This window comes from Geotrypetes seraphini, chromosome 1 (genome assembly GCF_902459505.1).
Source record: "Geotrypetes seraphini chromosome 1, aGeoSer1.1, whole genome shotgun sequence".
NCBI lineage: Eukaryota > Metazoa > Chordata > Amphibia > Gymnophiona > Dermophiidae > Geotrypetes > Geotrypetes seraphini.
Genome location: NC_047084.1, coordinates 380,336,085 through 380,355,866, shown reverse-complemented (window position 1 = coordinate 380,355,866; position 19,782 = coordinate 380,336,085). Strand labels below are relative to the sequence as shown.

The 19,782-nt window shown below is 42.3% G+C and overlaps 1 protein-coding gene across 1 annotated transcript in view; it reads left to right on the top strand.

The window, feature by feature from the left end:
* Nucleotides 1-19,782, top strand: part of WRN (WRN RecQ like helicase) — a 405,773-nt gene that overhangs the window by 259,788 nt on the left and 126,203 nt on the right. The window contains exon 31 of the mRNA XM_033960777.1: nt 12,742-12,912. Within this exon, the coding sequence (XP_033816668.1) occupies nt 12,742-12,912 (171 nt within the window). The remainder of the gene's footprint in view (nt 1-12,741; nt 12,913-19,782) is intronic.

Here is a 19,782-nt window from a genome sequence, read left to right as displayed (position 1 = left end):
CCTTCCTGTTTTGTCTGCTTGTAATCTCTGTGTCATCTTTGACTCTTCACTCTCCTTCACCACCCAGATACAACTTATTGCTAAAACCTGATGCTTCATCCTCTATAATATTACCAAAATCTGACCCTTCTTCTCTGAGCATACTACCAAAACACTTATCCATGCCCTCATCACCTCATATTTAGACTACTGTAACTCACTGCTCTCAGGCCTTCTGCTTAGCCATCTCGTTCCCCTTCATCCAGAATTTGGCAGCAAGACTTTTATTCTGGGAGATCCACTGTACGCAACGTTACCCCTCAACTAAAGTCACTTCATTGGCTTCCCATCCATTTCCAAATAGTGTACAATTCAGACTCCTCTTACTGACCTACAAATGCACTCACTGAGCTGCCCCTCACTATCTCTCTTTACTTATCTCCCCCTATGATCTCCTCTGTGAGCTCCGCTCATCTGGTAAGTCCCTCCTATCTGTGCCCTTCTCTTCATCTGCCAATTCCAGAGTCCAGACTCCATCTCTTCTGCTTTGCTGCACCATATGCTTGGAACAAACTTCCCGAATCCCTATGGCGGGCTCCGTCTCAGGCAGTGTTCAAGGTCCAGTTAAAAGCCTACCTCTTTTAGTGTGCTTTTGACTCCTAACTCCTCTCACCTTGGGTTCTGCATCCCCAACCCCATATGTCATGTCTGTCTGTCCAAGTTAGATTGTAAGCTCTTCTGCGCAGGGAACGTCTATAAATGTAAAAATGTACAGTGCTGCGTATGCCTTTCAGCGCTATATAAGTGCTAAGTAGTCGTAGTACTATGCTCAGACAAGAACTGTTGGGGCTACTGCAGACACAGTCTTTAAAGGTGTTAACTGATTCTATGCCTAGCTCAGCCCAACCCAAGAATACATCAAAGCATTGATCAAGTACAAGGTCACACACCCCTGCTCGTTTGACACATTCATTGTCATCGGTGGAGGAGTTATCTCCTGGATCAGACCATCAGCCTACACCTTGACGCAGTCAATGGTCCTCTCGATACTCACTCCCTAATTTACCTAGTTGGGAATACTTAGAGGAATCGAACTCTGATATCTCCAGCCATTCAGAGGAGGATGTGCCAGAATACTCAGTAGAAGAATCCTATGGTTCACCTTCTGATCCTTCCCCTGCTACTCAATGATGCAAGTCTCTGCCAGAGAATATTTCTTTTACTGGCATCATGAGGCAGATGGGTCAGGCTTTGACCATCAAATTTGGAACAAAGGAGGTACCTTTTCATAAGTTCATAAAAAGAAGCCATATTTAAGAACTGGGAGAATCCTGTCAGTCCAGATAGCTCCTAAAAAGATAGACACAATGTATAGCATTCAAAAGTGTCCAGGCTTTGACAGAACTCAACTTCAACATCATTCATTAGTTGTGGAATCTGTCCTCAAATGATCACACAGTTCAAGGTCTTATGCTTTTGTTCCGCCAGGCAGAGAAGCTAGGAGATTGGACTCTTTTGGCAAATATATTTCCCATTCACTATGCTTATCAATAGAACTATGGACTACCAATTCTACATGTTCATTTATTTTTGATTTTTTCTTAAACAACTGTCAGAATCTGAGGAATTCATCCCTCCAGACAAAGTACAGGCAGTCCCTGGGTTAAAAATGAGTTCCGTTTTTTAAACTGTTCTTAAGTTGAACTTGGATCCTGTACAGTACACATGTATAAAAACAGTAAACACCAAAGAACATTAAACATTGAAGAAACAGTCCTCAAAATAAAGTATTATAGTTCAAATCGAAAAGATAGGAGGTTTATACTTGCTTTCATTCTTCATTCATCCCTCTCCACCACCACATCCAACATTTCTCCCTCTCATCTCTCTCTTCCCCATCTGAACCTCATGCCTTTCCTACCACCAGGTTCAATATTTCTCTGCCTCCCTATGCCCAACAATTCTCCTCATTCTTTATTTCCCCATGTACACCATCTCTCTTTCCCTCTCAGGCACCCATGCCCAACAATTCTCCTTTTCTATTCTCTCCCCTACCTCAGCATTTCTTTCCCTCACTCCCTCCATTCTTCCATCTCATGTCTCAAGTTCATGCTCCTCTCCCTCCCACCATTCTATGTCTCAAGTTCATGCTCCTTCCTTCCATCCTTTATCTGAAGTTTGTGCTCCTTCCCTTATGTTTCCCAATGCAACCCTCCTCCTTTCCTGTGCCAATATGCCCCTCTTCCTCCCTTCTGTATCCCAACATGCCCCTCGTCGTCCTTCTCTCCCCCTGTTTTATGTCCCAAATTTGTGCCTCAGGGAGGGAAGGACAATGAGGGGCGCGTTGGGACACGGAAGGAAGAAAAAGAGTCACTTTGGGATAGGAAGGGAGGAAGAGGGGCGCATTGACATAGGAAGGGAGAAGCAGACCTTGGTTCGTAAGTACGAGTCCGACGTAAGTCGGACGTTCTTAACCCGGTGACTGCCTGTAAAACAATTTCAACAATTATCTAAGAACTTGTTCACTGTGGAAAAAGTATATAGCTAGCAAAACTCTGGATACATTTGATATTTCTTCCCAAATATCTGCAGTCGAGCAGAAGACTAAGCTCGTTTGGCAAGTGCACAGTTATCTGTGGTGCTTTTTCGCAATTTTCATATTTGCATTTTATAGCAGTACTGTTTATTGTTTTAGGACCCCAGAAGAAGGTTTTCACAATCGAAACACAGCCCGTGTTGGATCTATGTCATAACTTGGTACCTTTCTGCACCCTGTTCAAGTAAAGGTGTTATCAAGATCATCAGTTCCACTATTTTTTTTTGTCTCCTGCCTGGTTGTGTTCCTGTGGAACGTCTTTGGTCGACTTTTTTTGTGTTTCCATATTACTATAACACCAAACGGAGTTGCAATCATCCATCTTTATCATCATTTAGGCCTCCTGCTAGGACATAGAAATCACATCTTCAGTCTCTGTCCAAGCAGCAGTTCTCCTTTTGACTCTTTCTAGAACGCACTGTCAAAATTTCCCCCTCCTTCTTCCCAATCTCTCCATTGATGGCAGATTAATCTACTTCCATTAATGTTGGACTCTTATAACACCAGATCAGTGGGTGCTTCGAGTTGTCACTCAGGGCTATGCTTTACACTTGATCAGGAAACTTCCAAACCATCCACCAAAAGTCTCCTTTTTGCTCCCTCCAGAAGACCCTCCTTCACCAAGAGCTCTCGGCTCTCTCCATCTAATTCACTAGAACCTGTTCCTCTAAAAGAGAGGAGTTGGGAGTTTTACTTTAAGTATTTCTTGATACCAAAAAGGACCGGAAGCCTTTGGACAATTCTAGACCTCCAGGGCCTCAACAAATACTTTTTGAAGGAGAAGTTTCTCATGGTTTCTTTGGAAATCCTGCTACCTCTGCTGGAAAAAGGTGATTGGCTTTGCTTTCTGGATCTCAAAGAGGCTCACATATCCATCCTACCTGCTCACAGAAAGAATCTTTGCTTTCGCATTGGATCTTGACTTTTCTAATACATACAAAGTCTTACCTTTTGGACTGGCTTCAGCTCTTCATGATTTCATGAAATGCCTACTAGTAGTGGTGGCAGCCCTTCATACATGAAGGTTTCACATATTTCTCTGCTTAGATGACTGATTGAGCCAAGGCTTCATCATTACAAACAGCTTAATATGCCATCAGTTCAACAATTTGTTTCCTGGAGCTGCTTTGGTTTGCCGTCAGCTACCAGAAGTCACATCTGCACCTTTCTCAGAAACTGGAGTTCATTGAGACTCTCCTGGCTACTTCTCAGGGTCAAGCTTTTCTACCAAAGAACCTATGTCAAAAAGTATCCTCCCTTAGATGCACCTCCACATGTCAGATGTTATGTTTTCTCGATCACAAAGTATCCATGATACACGTCACTTCATTGGCATGTCTTCACCTCAAAGTTCCACAATAGACCCTGTTGACCCCATTGCCTCAAACCATGGGACATCTGTCTTTTCCAGTCCAAGTCACCTTGGATCTCTGTCACTCTTTCTAATGGAGTATGATTCCTCACAATCTCACTCAAGTTCTTCCCTTCTAGCCCCCCCCGCCATCTCAAACTTCTAAACACAGCTGCTTCGATGTTAGGATTGGCCTCCACACTCAAGGAATTAGATTGTAAGCTCTATTGAGCAAGGATTGTCGCTTACATATCTAACTAGCTGATGCCCCGGCGTTGCACGGGTATTTAATAATAGCAATAACACAGTAAACGGATTGAAATAAAGATACTTTATAGTGGTGAATGAAATTATTGTTTTACAGCTTAATAAAAAGTACAATACTCAAATTATAATGTGAAATATTTGACAAAATGAATACAATACAACTAACGAAAAACGTGATTATAAACAACAATTTTAGTTTCACCTCCTGGAGCAAGAACAAATAAATTCTTGGGTGAACCCACCCTTGAGCAAGCAACATAGAGTTGTGGGCCGTGAGACCCCCAGAACATATCACCCCAGGTAGTGAGGGATCTGCATACCAAGTTTCGTCCAAATTGGTCACAGTGAGAATGGCAGCTTTTTACATTTTTTCCATTGACATGAATGGGTGAAATCTGATTTTCTGTTTGTAGCTCCGCCCACGTGTGCAGGAGGGCCGCGAGACCCCCAGAACATATCACCCCAGATAGTGAGGGATCTGCATACCAAGTTTCGTTCAAATCGGTCAAGCTGTTTGTGAATTACTGTGAGAATGGCAGCTTTTTACATTTTTTCCATTGACATGAATGGGTGAAATCTGATTTTCAGTTTGTAGCTCCGCCCATGTGTGCAGGTGGGCCGCGAGACCCCCAGAACATATCACCCCAGGTAGTGAGGGATCTGCATACCAAGTTTCGTCCAAATTGGTCACAGTGAGAATGGCAGCTTTTTACATTTTTTCCATTGACATGAATGGGTGAAATCTGATTTTCTGTTTGTAGCTCCGCCCACGTGTGCAGGAGGGCCGCGAGACCCCCAGAACATATCACCCCAGATAGTGAGGGATCTGCATACCAAGTTTCGTTCAAATCGGTCAAGCTGTTTGTGAATTACTGTGAGAATGGCAGTTTTTTACATTTTTTCCATTGACATGAATGGGTGAAATCTGATTTTCTGTTTGTAGCTCCGCCCATGTGTGCAGGTGGGCCGCGAGACCCCCAGAACATATCACCCCAGGTAGTGAGGGATCAGCATACCAAGTTTAGTTCAAATCGGTCCCACAGCTTTTTACATTTTTCCCATTGACTTGAATGGGTGAAATCTGAAGTTATGTTTGTAGCTCCGCCCATGTGTGCAGTTGGGCCGCGAGACCCCCAGAACATATCATCCCGGGTAGTGAGGGATCCGCATACCAAGTTTCGTTCAAATCGGGCAAGCCGGTTTTGCGGAGGCAGTTTTTACATTTTTTCCATTGACATGAATGGGTGAAATCTGATTTTCTGTTTGTAGCTCCGCCCAGGTGTGCAGGTTGGCCGCGATACCCCCAGAACATATCACCCCAGGTAGTGAGGGATCTGCATACCAAGTTTCGTTCAAATCGGGCAAGCCGTTTTTGCGTTGGCAGCTGTTTTACATTTTTTCCATTGACATGAATGGGTGAAATCTGATTTTATGTTTGTAGCTCCGCCCACATGTGCAGGTGGGCCGTGAGACCCCCAGAACATATCATCCCAGGTAGTGAGGGATCCGCATACCAAGTTTCGTTCAAATCGGGCAAGCCGGTTTTGCGGAGGCAGTTTTTACATTTTTTCCATTGACATGAATGGGTGAAATCTGATTTTCTGTTTGTAGCTCCGCCCAGGTGTGCAGGTTGGCCGCGATACCCCCAGAACATATCACCCCAGGTAGTGAGGGATCTGCATACCAAGTTTCGTTCAAATCGGGCAAGCCGTTTTTGCGTTGGCAGCTGTTTTACATTTTTTCCATTGACATGAATGGGTGAAATCTGATTTTATGTTTGTAGCTCCGCCCACATGTGCAGGTGGGCCGTGAGACCCCCAGAACATATCACCCCAGGTAGTGAGGGATCGGCATACCAAGTTTCGTTCAAATCGGGCAAGCCGTTTTTGCGTTGGCAGCTCTTTACATTTTTTCTATTGACATGAATGGGTGAAATCCGATTATCTGTTTGTAGCTCCTCCCACGTGTGCAGGTGGGCCGCGAGACCCCCAGAACATATCATCCCGGGTAGTGAGGGATCTGCATACCAAGTTTCGTTCAAATCGGTCAAGCCTTTTTTGCGTGATCGCGGCACATACATACATACATCCGATTTTATATATATAGATGTACAGTGTTGCATATGTCTAGCAACACTATAGAAATGATAAGTAATAGTAGTAGAGTGTGGTCTCACCACAAACAAACCCTCCATATCAATCTTCTTGAACTGCAAGCAATAGGCAACACTCTCAAAACATTCTAGGATAGCCTCCTCCAACAGGTAGTCTTCATCTATACAATTAAGTTGCCATATTCTACCTGAACAAACAGGAGGGCACAGAATCTCACTCCTTTGCATGGAAGCAATAGCAATTTGGAATCTTGCAACTGCTCACGGCATACTTCTCAGAGCAGTTTATTTAGCAGGGAAGCAGAATGTCTTGGCAGACAAATTGAGCAGACTCCTTAAGCCTCTTGAATGGTTCTGCATATCCATCTTACATCAGATTTTCTTCAGATGGGGAACACCGGAGATAGATCGCTTCGCTTCTCCCACTCAATAGCAAACTTCCAAGAGTCTGCTCCAGACTCTATACCCTCAGTCACATGGCAGTGAATGTCTTCCTCATTCATTAGGAAAACAGATTCCTCTATGCATTTCCTTCGATACCTGTCATTGGGAAAACTACTCAAATTTCACCAAGATCAAAGCATCATGATACTCATAGCACCTTTTTGGAGCCAATCCTGTTCAATATGTTTGTGAGTGACATTGTTGAAGGGTTAGAAGGAAAAATGTGCCTTTTTGCAGATGATACCAAGATTTGTAACAGAGTAGACACCGAAGAGGGAGTGGAAAATATGAAAAAGGATCTGCAAAAGTTAGAGGAATGGTCTAATGCCTGGCAACTAAAATTCAATGCAAAGAAATGCAGAGTAATGCATTTGGGGATTAATAATAGGAAGGAACCGTATATGCTGGGAGGAGAGAAGCTGATATGCACGGACGGGGAGAGGGACCTTGAGGCGATAGTGTCCAAAGATCTAAAGGTGAAAAAACAGTGTGATAAGACAGTGGCTGCTGCCAGAAGGATGCTGGGCTGTATAAAGAGAGGCATAGTCAGTAGAAGGAAGAAGGTGTTGATGCCCCTGTACAGGTCATTGGTAAGGCCCCACTTGGAGTATTGTGTTCAATTTTGGAGACCGTATCTGGCGAAGGATGTAAGAAGACTTGAGGCGGTCCAGAGGAGGGCAACGAAAATGATAGGAGGCTTGTACCAGAAGACGTATGAGGAGAGACTGGAAGCCCTGAATATGTATACCCTAGAGCGGGGGTCGGCAACCTGCGGCTCCAGAGCCGCATGCGGCTCTTTTCCACCTTTGCTGCGGCTCCGGTAGTGTGTCACGCAGGCATGCACCTTACAAGTCCAGCGTTGCGGCGGGAAATAGCCATGCTGAGCAGTGAGCTCAGCACATACACAGATGAAAGCCTTGCTTGCTGATTGGTCCGGCGGCCCCGCCCTGCCGTGCCGCCGGACCAATCAGCAAGCAAGGCTTTCATCTGTGTATTGCTGAGCTCACTGCTCAGCATGGCTATTTCCCGCCGCGACGCTGGACTTGTAAGGTGCCTGAAAAAGAAATCATCCTGGCCGGGGTCGGTGTCATGCTCCGGAGATCTACAGCCTTCCTATCTCCCTCTCCCTTCTACCTGCTTCCGGTCACACCCCCTGCTCCGCGGCTCTCTTCGGCAACTCAGCAGCAGCGATCGACACAAGCTTCTGACGTCGGGGCCTACCCTCTGCGAGTCCCGCTTGTTTCAACTTCCTTTTTCCACAAAGGCGGGACTCGTAGAGGGAAGGCCTCGATGTCGGCAGCTTGTCTTGATCACTGCTGCTGACGAGTTGCTGAAGAGAGCCGCGGAGCAGGGGGGTGTTGCCAGGTGCAGGTAGAAGGGAGAGGGCCAGATGCAGGACTCGTGGGTGAGGGAGGAGAAGAGAGAGAGAAAGAGAGAGGGGAGAGAAACAAAAGGAAATCTTTCATACTGGGCTGGGCCGGAGTGGAGGGAGGGTGGAAAGATTCTGGCTACCGGGTGCAGTAACAAAGGAAAAGGGGGGAAAACTGAAAATGGAGATAGTGACACAAAGAAGAGAAAGGGTAAGCAGGACCTACTGAATAAGGATAGAGATACAGAGGGGACATGAAGCGGAGGTGAAATAGAGACATAGAAGTAATGCTGAAAAAGTGTGGGGGGGGGAGATAAAGACATTGAAAGGGCAAATGGTGAACATGGCGTAAAGATAAGGACAGAGACAAATGAAGATTCTGAAAAAGTGGTGAGATAGGGATATAGGTGAGATGGACACAAAGAAGGGTGATGCTGGAAAATAGGTGGAATGGTAATTCTGACAGACACAGAAGGGAAATGCTGGATCAAGGAGATATGGGGCTCAGGCTGGATGGAATGAGGAGAAATGCCTTGTTGGCCCGGAACTTCCTCTCCTACGTTAGAATTGACGTCAGGGAGCGGAATGCTGGTCAGCGCAACACTTCTGCAGGGAAAGCTTGGGACGGCGGTGGCTTGGGGGCTGTTCCCCGATTGCGGTGGCAGCAAACCGAGTGGCTTGGGGGAGGGCACGGAGACAGAAAGAAGGGGGAACAGGGAGACAGAAAGAAAAAGTTGGGGGAGAGAATGAGGTCTGGAGGAGAGGAAACATACAGGAGGCTGAAAGAAAGGAAGAAAGATTGGATGCACAGTCAGAAGAAGAAAGTGCAACCAGAGACTCATGAAATCACCAAATAGCAAAGGTAGGAAAAATGATTTTATTTTCAATTTAGTGATCCTGTATATAGCATTAAGATAAGAAACAATATATGCAGTGTTAGATTTGTTTTATAATGGTTTTGCGGCTCCAAGTTTTTTTTTCTTTTCGAAAACGGGTCCAAGTGGCTCTTTATGTCTTAAAGGTTGCAGACCCCTGCCCTAGAGGAAAGGAGAGACAGGGGAGATATGATTCAGATGTTCAAATACTTGAAGGGTATTAACGTAGAACATAATCTTTTCCAGAGAAAGGAAAGTGGTAAATACAGAGGACATAATTTGAGTTTGAGGGGTGGTAGATTCAAAGGCAATGTTAGGAAATTCTACTTTACGGAGAGGGTGGTGGATGCCTGGAATGCGCTCTCGAGAGAGGTGGTGGAGAGTAATACTGTGACTGAGTTCAAAGAAGCGTGGGATGAACACAAAGGATCTAGAATCAGAAAATAAGATTAAATATTGAACTAAGGCCAGTACTGGGCAGACTTGCACGGTCTGTGTCTGTATATGGCCGTTTGGTGGAGGATGGGCTGGGGAGGGCTTCAATGGCTGGGTGGGTGTAGATGGGCTGGAGTAAGTCTTAACAGAGATTTCGGCAGTTGGAACCCAAGCACAGCGCAGGGTAAAGCTTTGGATTCTTGCTCAGAAATAGCTAAGAAGAAAAAAAATTTAAATTTAAATTGAATCAGGTTGGGCAGACTGGATGGACCATTTGGGTCTTTATCTGCCGTCATCTACTATGTTACTATGTTTTATGTTACTATGGTTCATTAGCCCACCCACCAGGCTACTTAAGACACCTGTTTGCAGCTCTACTGGGCTTAGAGACAGGTATGTACCTTTTTGCTCTCATTTTTGTGTGGTGGAAGGGGGTCAGTGAGTATTGGGGGAGTGTGTAGGTGTCTTACCTTGTCACATGCAATGGTCATCTGGTCAGTTTTGGCATCTCTGTGGTACTTGAACCCTTCTAAAACAGGTCTAGTTCTGTCAAGGATGTCTTGCATAATGTTTGATTATCACTACAAGATGTCCATGTCTAACCTGCCTTTGATGCCGGCCAAAGCCCGCCCATAATACACCTCCACCACGTCCATCTCATGCTTTGAACATACTGAGGCTGGAATACCTCGCTAGATGTACAGAAAGATGTTTTTGATTATCGGCACTTGGACATCCTGGTGTTTAGGATGTCCAAATGCCGATTTAGGATGCTTTTTGGATGATGTGTTTTTTGATTATGAGTCTGATTATGTTCACTGTTTCCCAGCGGACCCAACATAGGGGTAGAAGCACAAAACATGGTCTTTAAGACCGTGTGAATCACTTTTGGTCGATTTTTTTTTTTTTTTGTTAAATCTGGAACAGCTATTGATGTTCCAACAAACCTCCATGCAGATTATTTGCATGGAGGCTTGTGGCAATCCCTGTCCGATCAGTTGCTGTGAGAGTGACACACATGCGCAGAACCGGTTTGGAGAAGCCCTAACAGCTGAGTGGCAGGGGAAGCCCCAAAGCTGCTGGGGCTTTTTTAAAAAATGGCATAGATATTGTGTATGTGTGTTACACATGCAGAATATCTGCCCCATTAAAAAAATGCTTCCCCCTGATGAAGGCCCTCCCCAATGACCTCCCTCTCCCCTGAAGAACTGGCACCAGGAACCCCCCTGCACCAGTAAAAATTGGCAGAAGAGATGCCTACTCCCCCCCTTTCCATGACGAAACCCCATGCCAGTGAAAATTAGCAGGAGGGATGACCACTCCCTCCTGTCATTGGAAGCCCCCTTCTGCCAGGTCCCCCCCCACACTTGACTAGGGCAACCAACTATCAGCTATGAATTTAAGGGAGATTTAGTCGCAACAAATTTTTAACAGCACGGCATCGCTCCAACAAAATGTTCATGGAATAATAACAAATAAAACTGTTAATTTTCATTGTATATAATATAGAGGTCAGAATATAGAATAAAAATTTACAAACTTGCATGTTTCTTAGTCCGAACCTATATGTATTTGTTCACTGATGCTGTAGAACTAAGCCCGGAGATCCAAAAAAATTAGTTCATTAGCTCTTATTAAGTAACCGGGAAATAAGGAAGAGTTGGGCACACCTACAGATGGCTGACCCCCTGTTTACTTCTTTGCATTGTTGCAGAGTACTTAGGGCTCCTTTTACAAAGGTGTGCTAGCGTTTTTAGCGCATGCATTGGATTAGCGCGCGCTAGTCGAAAAACTACCGCCTGCTCAAGAGGAGGCGGTAGCGGCTAGCGCATGCAGCATTTTAGCGAGCGCTATTCTATGTGTTAAGGCCCTAAAGTACCTTTGTAAAAGGAGCCCTTAATGTCCTAATTAGCATTTATTTTAATGCAATGTGCATCCATGCGTTCTGTGAGGGTTACCATCTATCCATGTTCACTCCCTCTCTGCATTACTTAGTGCATACTACCTTTGGTAACCATGCGGTTAGGCTGCAATAGTTTCTGCATCAGTTCCTCAGTTTTTAATGATTTACTTGTAGTGCTAAGGGGATAAAGAGTGTATTGTTAACAATGTTTGTTTAATAAAGCTTGATATACCATCTTTCAAATTAAAATCAAAGCAGGAAACAATAAAACAGTAAAACGAAAACCAAAGTAAGAAAGAAGTACAAAATCTATATAGAATAGAAGAAGCAAAAGAAATCGAGAAACAACGAGTGGTACAGTTTTGAGGACTGGTTCATTGATTAATGAAATGTATGTTCTACTTGTGTTAAAACGGACATAAATACTGTATTTCAGAACCTTTTGAAACATTTAGGGGGGTCTGATTGTCCTCTCTGTTTTAACTTGTAACCAAGTGTGATATTAAGGGAAAAGTATTTTGAAAAAGCCCCTTGGATAGAAATTGTATCTCATTTGATAGCTCTTTATGTTGATGATAAGCTGCTATATATATATATATATATATATATATATATATAAGTAATACATTGGGGGGGGGGGTAAACCTGAGGTAGGTACGAGACACATTGATGAAGCTGGAAAATAATGCTGGCTATTTTCATTTTTCTTTCCATGGATGAGAAATTGAATGCCATTGTTCATTATAGGTCAAGTATTAAAATAGCAAATAGCTTGGCAAAATTTACAACCTGAATTTAAGACCTACCAGCACTACCAGGAGACCTTGAGAACTAGTTTTAAACAATTAAGTACTGTTATTACTAAGGGGTCCTTTTATCAAGCCGTGGTAGGGGTTTAACGCGCGTAATACCGTGCGTTAAACCGCCTGCCGCGCTAGCTGCTAATGCCTGCATTGAGCAGGCGTTAGTTTTTTAGCCGGCCACGGGGGTTAGCACGTGATGAAATGTCCAACGCGCTAACCCCGCTAGCGCGGCTTGATAAAAGGACCCCTAAATCTTTATGGATTGCTTAAAAACAATGGGATTAATTTGGCATATGGTATAAGGGATTTGGTTCTCCCAGAATTTTTGGAAATAATTATATAGCAGCAAAACTATATCACATTTGTAGAATGCTTTGAAGAAGTCAAGCTCACAAGTTCAACTAAAACTGAGCAGGTATGGTAGGGAATGTACTACTGAAGAAGATTCTGTACTATTTTACAACAGAAGCAAAGACCTGTGATGCAATAATAGAATTTAATAATAATAATAGAATGCAATAATCACTTGTAGAAAAAGACAGGAATTCTGCTAGGACTTGTGTATCAATATTGCTGGCATTTTATTTTTAAAATTTCTACTCACAGAATTCTCAGCGCCTTCCTGACAAGTATCGCTGCCATGTTTTGTTTGGTTCTGGGAAAGACAAGCTTGAAAGCTGGTGGAAGGCTTTAGCACGTCATCTGATCACGGAGGGCTTTCTGAAAGAGACCTCTGGCCATAACAAATTTGCAACAATTTGTATCCTCACTCAAAAGGTAGAATGCGCTCTTGAATTGATTTTTTAAATTGTTTTTTAAACTGATGTGCTTGTCAGTAATGCTAATCCTTACTATGCACATACCTTGCAGATTTCATTTAGATTGCAAAATTAGAACATAAGAATTGCCATACTGGAATAGACCAGAAGTCCATCAAGTCCAGTATCCTGTTTCCAACAGTAGCCAACCCAGGTCCCAAGTATGTAGCTGGATTTCAAGTAGTAAAATAGATTTTATGCTGCTTATCCTAGGAATAAGCAGTGAATTTCCTCAAGCCATCTCAATAATGGCCTATGAACTTCTCTTTTAGGAAATTATCCAAGCCTTTTTTAAACCCTTTCAAACTAACTGATTTCACCACATTCTCTGGCATTGAATTCCAGAGTTTAATTACACGTTATGTAAAGAAATATTTTCTCTGGTTTGTCTCTTAGTAGCTTCATCACATGTCCCCTAGTCCTAATATTTTTGGAAAAAGTGAACAAGTGTTCCACATTTACCCTTTCTACTTCACTCTACTAAGTATTTTATAGACCTCTATCATATCACCCCTGATGATAAGGCCCGATTATGGCCGTACACACTCTGTCATTTGACAAGCAGATGCATCCGGGGTCAATATCTAAGAGAAAACAGACACCTATTATCTCTCAAACATGTCCGCTTTATTGAATATTCTGTACCTCCTTTTAAATCATTTTACATGGGTAAGGGTCGTCAACATATGACGTAAATGCAAACCATATCACATGGTAAATGCAAACCATAACAGATCACATGCAACTTTAAAAGAAATAACAAATCCTTTACTTATCTAAGACCAAAGTCTAGAGGTGCTTTGGCCAGCAGAATCTTATCTAAATTTTCTTACAAATACAGCTAAGAAAACAATTAGATTCACTTTACAACAGAATAAGAAAACACATCTCTCAAATATACAATGGCCTTGAAGTATATCAGCAGGAGAAGGCAAACAATCTGGATTTACAACTTCAAAAACAACTTAAGGAAAACTACATAATAGAATAGCCTTATAATATTTCGGCAAGAGAAGGCAAACAATATCTGGATTAAACATAGCATAAGAACACACATCTTTTCAAACATAGATGTCCTTACATTATTACAGAGAAGGAAAAACAAACAAGGCCTAGTTTTCTTACAGCTTCAAAATACATTCTATGGAAAACTACAAGACGTGTCCCTTCAATCCCCTCTTACGTCATGTAAATGACATCATAAATGTACAGCATGGGCTTGGAGGGAGAGATATTTCAAATATGTCTCTCGAGGAGGGGTTTTAGGAGCTGTAATACAAATAACACAGCGCATGAGCAGTCGAAAAATTACATAAGAGACAAGAATGCAGATAATAATAGAGATTATAACAATAAGAAGGTCTTTTACCCAGCCCTGCATCCAACTAAAATACTGGTCCCAAGGATGAGATAAACCAGAGTTACGTTTGAGCTCAGCAGAGAGGTCTGCTAATTTCTGAATGGCCATAGTAACTTTTCCTGTAGGACCTGTATTATCAGGAATAAATGTACAACACGATAAAGTACTGGGAAGAATTTTACAAACACCCCCCTTCTCTGCTAAAATCATATCTAGGGCCATACGATTTTGAAAAGCCATCTGAGAAGTGGGGCCTAACTGATCAGAAATACCTTGCAAGGCATCTCTAGAGTAATTCACAAAGCGTTGCTGATTATAATAAATGTAATTAATCCAATCAGCATTCTTATTGATAGTAATAAGGGGAAAAAGGATTCAAACCCAGCCTTAACCTGGTCTCGGGCCTTGAATTCATTTGGGACCCCTTTTGGGACCCCTATAGCATCTATATATACATGCGGATCAAAACTACCAAGGAGATCACGTCTATGTTGAGACAGAGAAGAGGAAGAAAGTGAATAGGAAGGGTGCCCTTCAGAAAGGATATGCAGAGGCATAATAACCTTAGCTAAAGCACACTGGCCTATCCACTGGCTGGGTAGCTTAACACGGAGCCTAAAGTCTCCACAGAGCCAGTAAATATCACCTAGGGTGAAAATCTGATGCTGTAACAATGGGGCATACCTATAATCCAAGACAGAACAATAACCTGGGGGAAAGTTGCCCACAAAACTACCCTGTGTCAAATTAGAAACATGACATGTGTAATTACCCTTATAGATAGTAACGGCTATGTCAAGCTTTTTCTGTCCTGGCAGCAAAGGGTATTTAGAACGCCACAGCGCACAAAGGGGATCGGTAAAATTAGAGGAGATATTGGTAAATAACCCAAAAAAGCATGGTTGGATACCAGGAGGGAGGTCCAGAGGTACGGTTCCTAGATGGGGTCTAGCTTGAGCACATATGTAACAATTACTCTTATTATGTTGATCAGCAGTGAATTTCATCCATTCTAACCAAAGGTTACGTTCTGAAAACCCTACCTCAACAGCCATAGTATCTTCAAAAGTGGGATTGGCAATAGCCATCATGTCAGTAAGTTTATTGAATGTAGGGGCCAGTGGGTTAGTGTTTTTGGGGCCCCCACAAAATGGCGGGAGAGGATGAGTGGAGGTAGATAGATCCCGTAAGAAAAACTGATGGGTCGGATAGCTAGACCCACCCTTAAACCATATGCCCATAACGTACATACCTTCATCAGTAGGTCTAGGGTTGTCAATAGTAAGAGAAAGCTTAATAATTTGTTCAGGAGCCCTTCTCCTATAACAGTTTCCAATCTTACGAAGGGTCATACGAGTAAGCAGAGATATACCATTTTGATCCACTTTTTTTAGAGCACTGTCTGGTCTATAAGCCCAGTCAGTGCCATTATTCCACCCTACCGCTCCCCAGGATGCACACTTATCCCCCCAACGTGAGTCAGTAACACATATATATATATCTTTAGTTTTAGGAATCTCTGAGGACCAATGGCATAGCCTTGGGATATCAATTGATGAGCAGTCCATAATGTCACAATACTCAAAGGAGAAGGTGGCAACATGCACACTACTGGAATTATACCAAAAGGTAGTATACTGTCTATCTTTCTGAATTCCAATTGAAGGACAGCCTTTGCGAGGGAGTAGTCCAGCTTGACTTCTTAGTCGCAAAGAGGTGCCGGGGAAACGGACTCGAACTATGAAGTCCTTCAGTCCAACCAGCCATATTATCTATCCAAGGATCAATAAGATAATATCCAGTGTCACATACACGGGCAACATAAGCCTTACAAGTCTCAGCTTTCTTAGGGGGGGGAGGAACCTTACTACCGTTCTGACCCATTACAAAAACAATATAGCAATGCAGGAATCCCGCTTATCTTACCTTATAAGCGAGATACAGAACAGTAATATACAATATAGTCTTATACTCTATAAAATCTTATCTCTAAGCAATAGAAAAGAAAGCGATAGAAGAGAGAAAGCACATACAAAAAATGTTAACCCCACAAACGACAGAGTGCGCAGGCGGCTCTATAAGTAATATTGTTCTTCCCAAAAGAACGATAGGAGTTTTTTTTATTGTTATAAACTCCGCTATAGACTTCCCAAAAATCTATATTTAACAAATAAAGGGTGGGAACAGGGCACCTAATACCCGTGAGTATTAAAGAACAGAATTCAAAATTCAGAAATACTCACAAAATACCGGTGATATCAACGTCCCTCCCGGAGGAGCCCCCACTGATAAGGCCCGATTATGGCCGTACACACTCTGTCATTTGACAAGCAGATGCATCCGGGGACAATATCTAAGAGAAAACAGACACCTATTATCTCTCAAACATGTCCGCTTTATTGAATATTCTGTACCTCCTTTTAAATCATTTTACATGGGTAAGGGTCGTCAACATATGACGTAAATGCAAACCATATCACATGGTAAATGCAAACCATAACAGATCACATGCAACTTTAAAAGAAATAACAAATCCTTTACTTATCTAAGACCAAAGTCTAGAGGTGCTTTGGCCAGCAGAATCTTATCTAAATTTTCTTACAAATACAGCTAAGAAAACAATTAGATTCACTTTTCAACAGAATAAGAAAACACATCTCTCAAATATACAATGGCCTTGTAGTATATCAGCAGGAGAAGGCAAACAATCTGGATTTACAACTTCAAACACAACTTAAGGAAAACTACATAATAGAATAGCCTTATAATATTTCGGCAAGAGAAGGCAAACAATATCTGGATTAAACATAGCATAAGAACACACATCTTTTCAAACATAGATGTCCTTACATTATTATAGAGAAGGAAAAACAAACTTGGCCTAGTTTTCTTACAGCTTCAAAACACATTCTATGGAAAACTACAAGACGTGTCCCTTCACCTGATACGTCTCTTCTCCAAGCTGAAGAGCCCTAGCCGCTTTAGCCTTTTCTCAAAGGAAAGGCATCCCAAACCTTTTAACATTTTCTTCGTCTTTCTCTGTATCTTATCTAATTCCACACTATCTTTTTTGAGATACAGTGACCAAAACTTGCATACAGTATTTCAATTCTATCAGCACTCTGGGATACCATTCTGTGCAGGCAATTTGCCACTGTTCAGTTTGACAAATTGACCCATTACAGTATCCAGTGTTTCAGAGATTTGTATGAGTTTCTCTGATTCATCAGAACTGAATACAATTTCTGGCACCGGCAACTGCCCCACATCTTCCTCAGTGAAGACTGAAACAAAGAATTAATTTAATCTCTCCGCTATAACCTTGTTTTCCCTGACAGCAACTTTTATCCCTTGGTTGTCTAGCGGTCCAACCAATTCTCTTCCTGGCTTCTTGTTTTTAATATACCTATAAAAAGTTTTTACTCTGTGTTTTTGCTTCCAGTGCAATCTTCTTTTCAGGATTTCTCTTTGCCTTTCTTAACACACACACACACACACACACACACACATTAAGAGTTAAGGGGTCTATGGCTGAGACGGGGTAATGTTGACTTTAACAATTCCAAGATTGATCGGGTAGAATGGACCTTCATGTATCCAAAATCACGGGCCTCTGGAACGATCTCACTGTCCCGCTGCGGAACCTGGGCTCCCTTCAACTATTCCGAAAACAACTGAAAACCTGGCTATTCTCTAACATATAACATCTCTTCTCTTGCTTACATCCCCTCTGTTTATATGCTCTTGAAAATCTGTTTATATGCTCTTGTAAATTTTCCTTTTTAAGCTTTGTAAACCGTGTCGAGCTCCACTTCCGTGGAGATGATGCGGTATATAAACTTAAAGCTTAGTTTAGTTTAGTTTAGTATTGGATCTGGATTCATACAAATGATTCAAACCTTGTATAGCTCTCCTTCTGCCAGATTATATATTAATAATGCATTTTCAGAACGTTTTTGTATGGCGAGGGGAGTTAGACAAGGGTGTCCACTCTCTCCTTTGCTGTTTGATATTGTTCTGGAACCCTTGCTTTTGGCTATTGAACAGACAAAGGAGATACAGGGTATTCTGCTTCATTTGAGAAATCCTGAAACTACCATTCCATATTTATTAGATTTGATTGAAAGATTTGGAAAATTTTCTGGTTATAAAATTAATTGGAGTAAATCAGAAGTTCTTCCGTTAAATGTCCATTGCCCAAAAGGTTTATTTGACACGTTTCCTTTCCTCTGGAAAGAGGAGGGTATAAAATATCTAGGTCATGGGTGTCCAACTTTTTGGCTTCCCTGGGCCACATTGGCTGAAAAATAAATTTCTGGGGTTGCGCAAACGCTGCAGCAAGACAGAGGAGGGAGCCGGCAAAACGGTAAACACCCGGGGGCAGCAGAGGAAAACACTGCATCACCCTCAACCGGGGCCGCACAAATAACTTCACGGGGCTGCAGGTTGGACACCCCTGATCTAGGTATTTGGATTCAAAAAACATTGGAAGAATCGATGAAGGTAAATGAAAAATCTATGTTGCTTAAGGTCTCAGAAATGTGTGCGCAATGGAACCCATTACATTTATCTTGATGGGGGAGAGTTCAGATGGTAAAGATGATGATTCTGCCTGTGGTTTGCTACCAAATGGGCATGTTACCTGTGTTTTTTCAGGGGTCCTTTTACAAGAAATTGAATAGTATTCTTACCAAATTTGTTTGGCTAGGGAAAACAGTGAGAATTGCTTTAGCAACCTTACAAAAATCAATTGCGGAGGGAGGGGTAAATTTTCCAAATTTTTATAGGTACCATCAAGCCTATATTATGCGCCAGGCTATGTACTGGATCCTCCCGGATCTCATGGAAAGTCTTCCGGATTGATTAATGTTGGAATGGCAGCTCCTGTCTCCGCTGAGGTTGTGTCATGTCTTGAGTGTCAAGATGCCAAGATTATATAAGGACAATAGAATTTCATGTGACACTTTGAAAACTTTAAAATTTATTAATAATTTAACATCTATTCCTATTCATAAATCCTTGTGTCAGTCCCTTTGGCTGAACTCTAAAATTCAAATTGGATGAGGGTGGGCATTCGTATGTTGAATGATGTGGTATTAGATGGAAAGCTGCTTGACTTTTTACAACTAATTTGGTATTGCAAAATCACAAAATTATAGATGGCTGCAGTTGAAGCAAGCCATTCAGGAAGGGTTTCCTGATTGGCGAAATTTTAAAAATTATTATAGCTTGCAGATCTTATGCTTTCATGTAGATTTCTTGGGTCATCAAGCCACGCAGGGGTATAAATTAATATCTGACTTTTTGAATAAAATACCAAAGAATGGTCTTTGTGACATTTGGAGCTTTGAGATCAAGCATCAGATTAATGCGTCTCAATGGCCACGAATTTGGACTTGGAGGATGGGATGTACGGTGTCAGCATCTATGAGACAATCTTGGTTTTTCTTGTTGCATAGAGCAGTATGG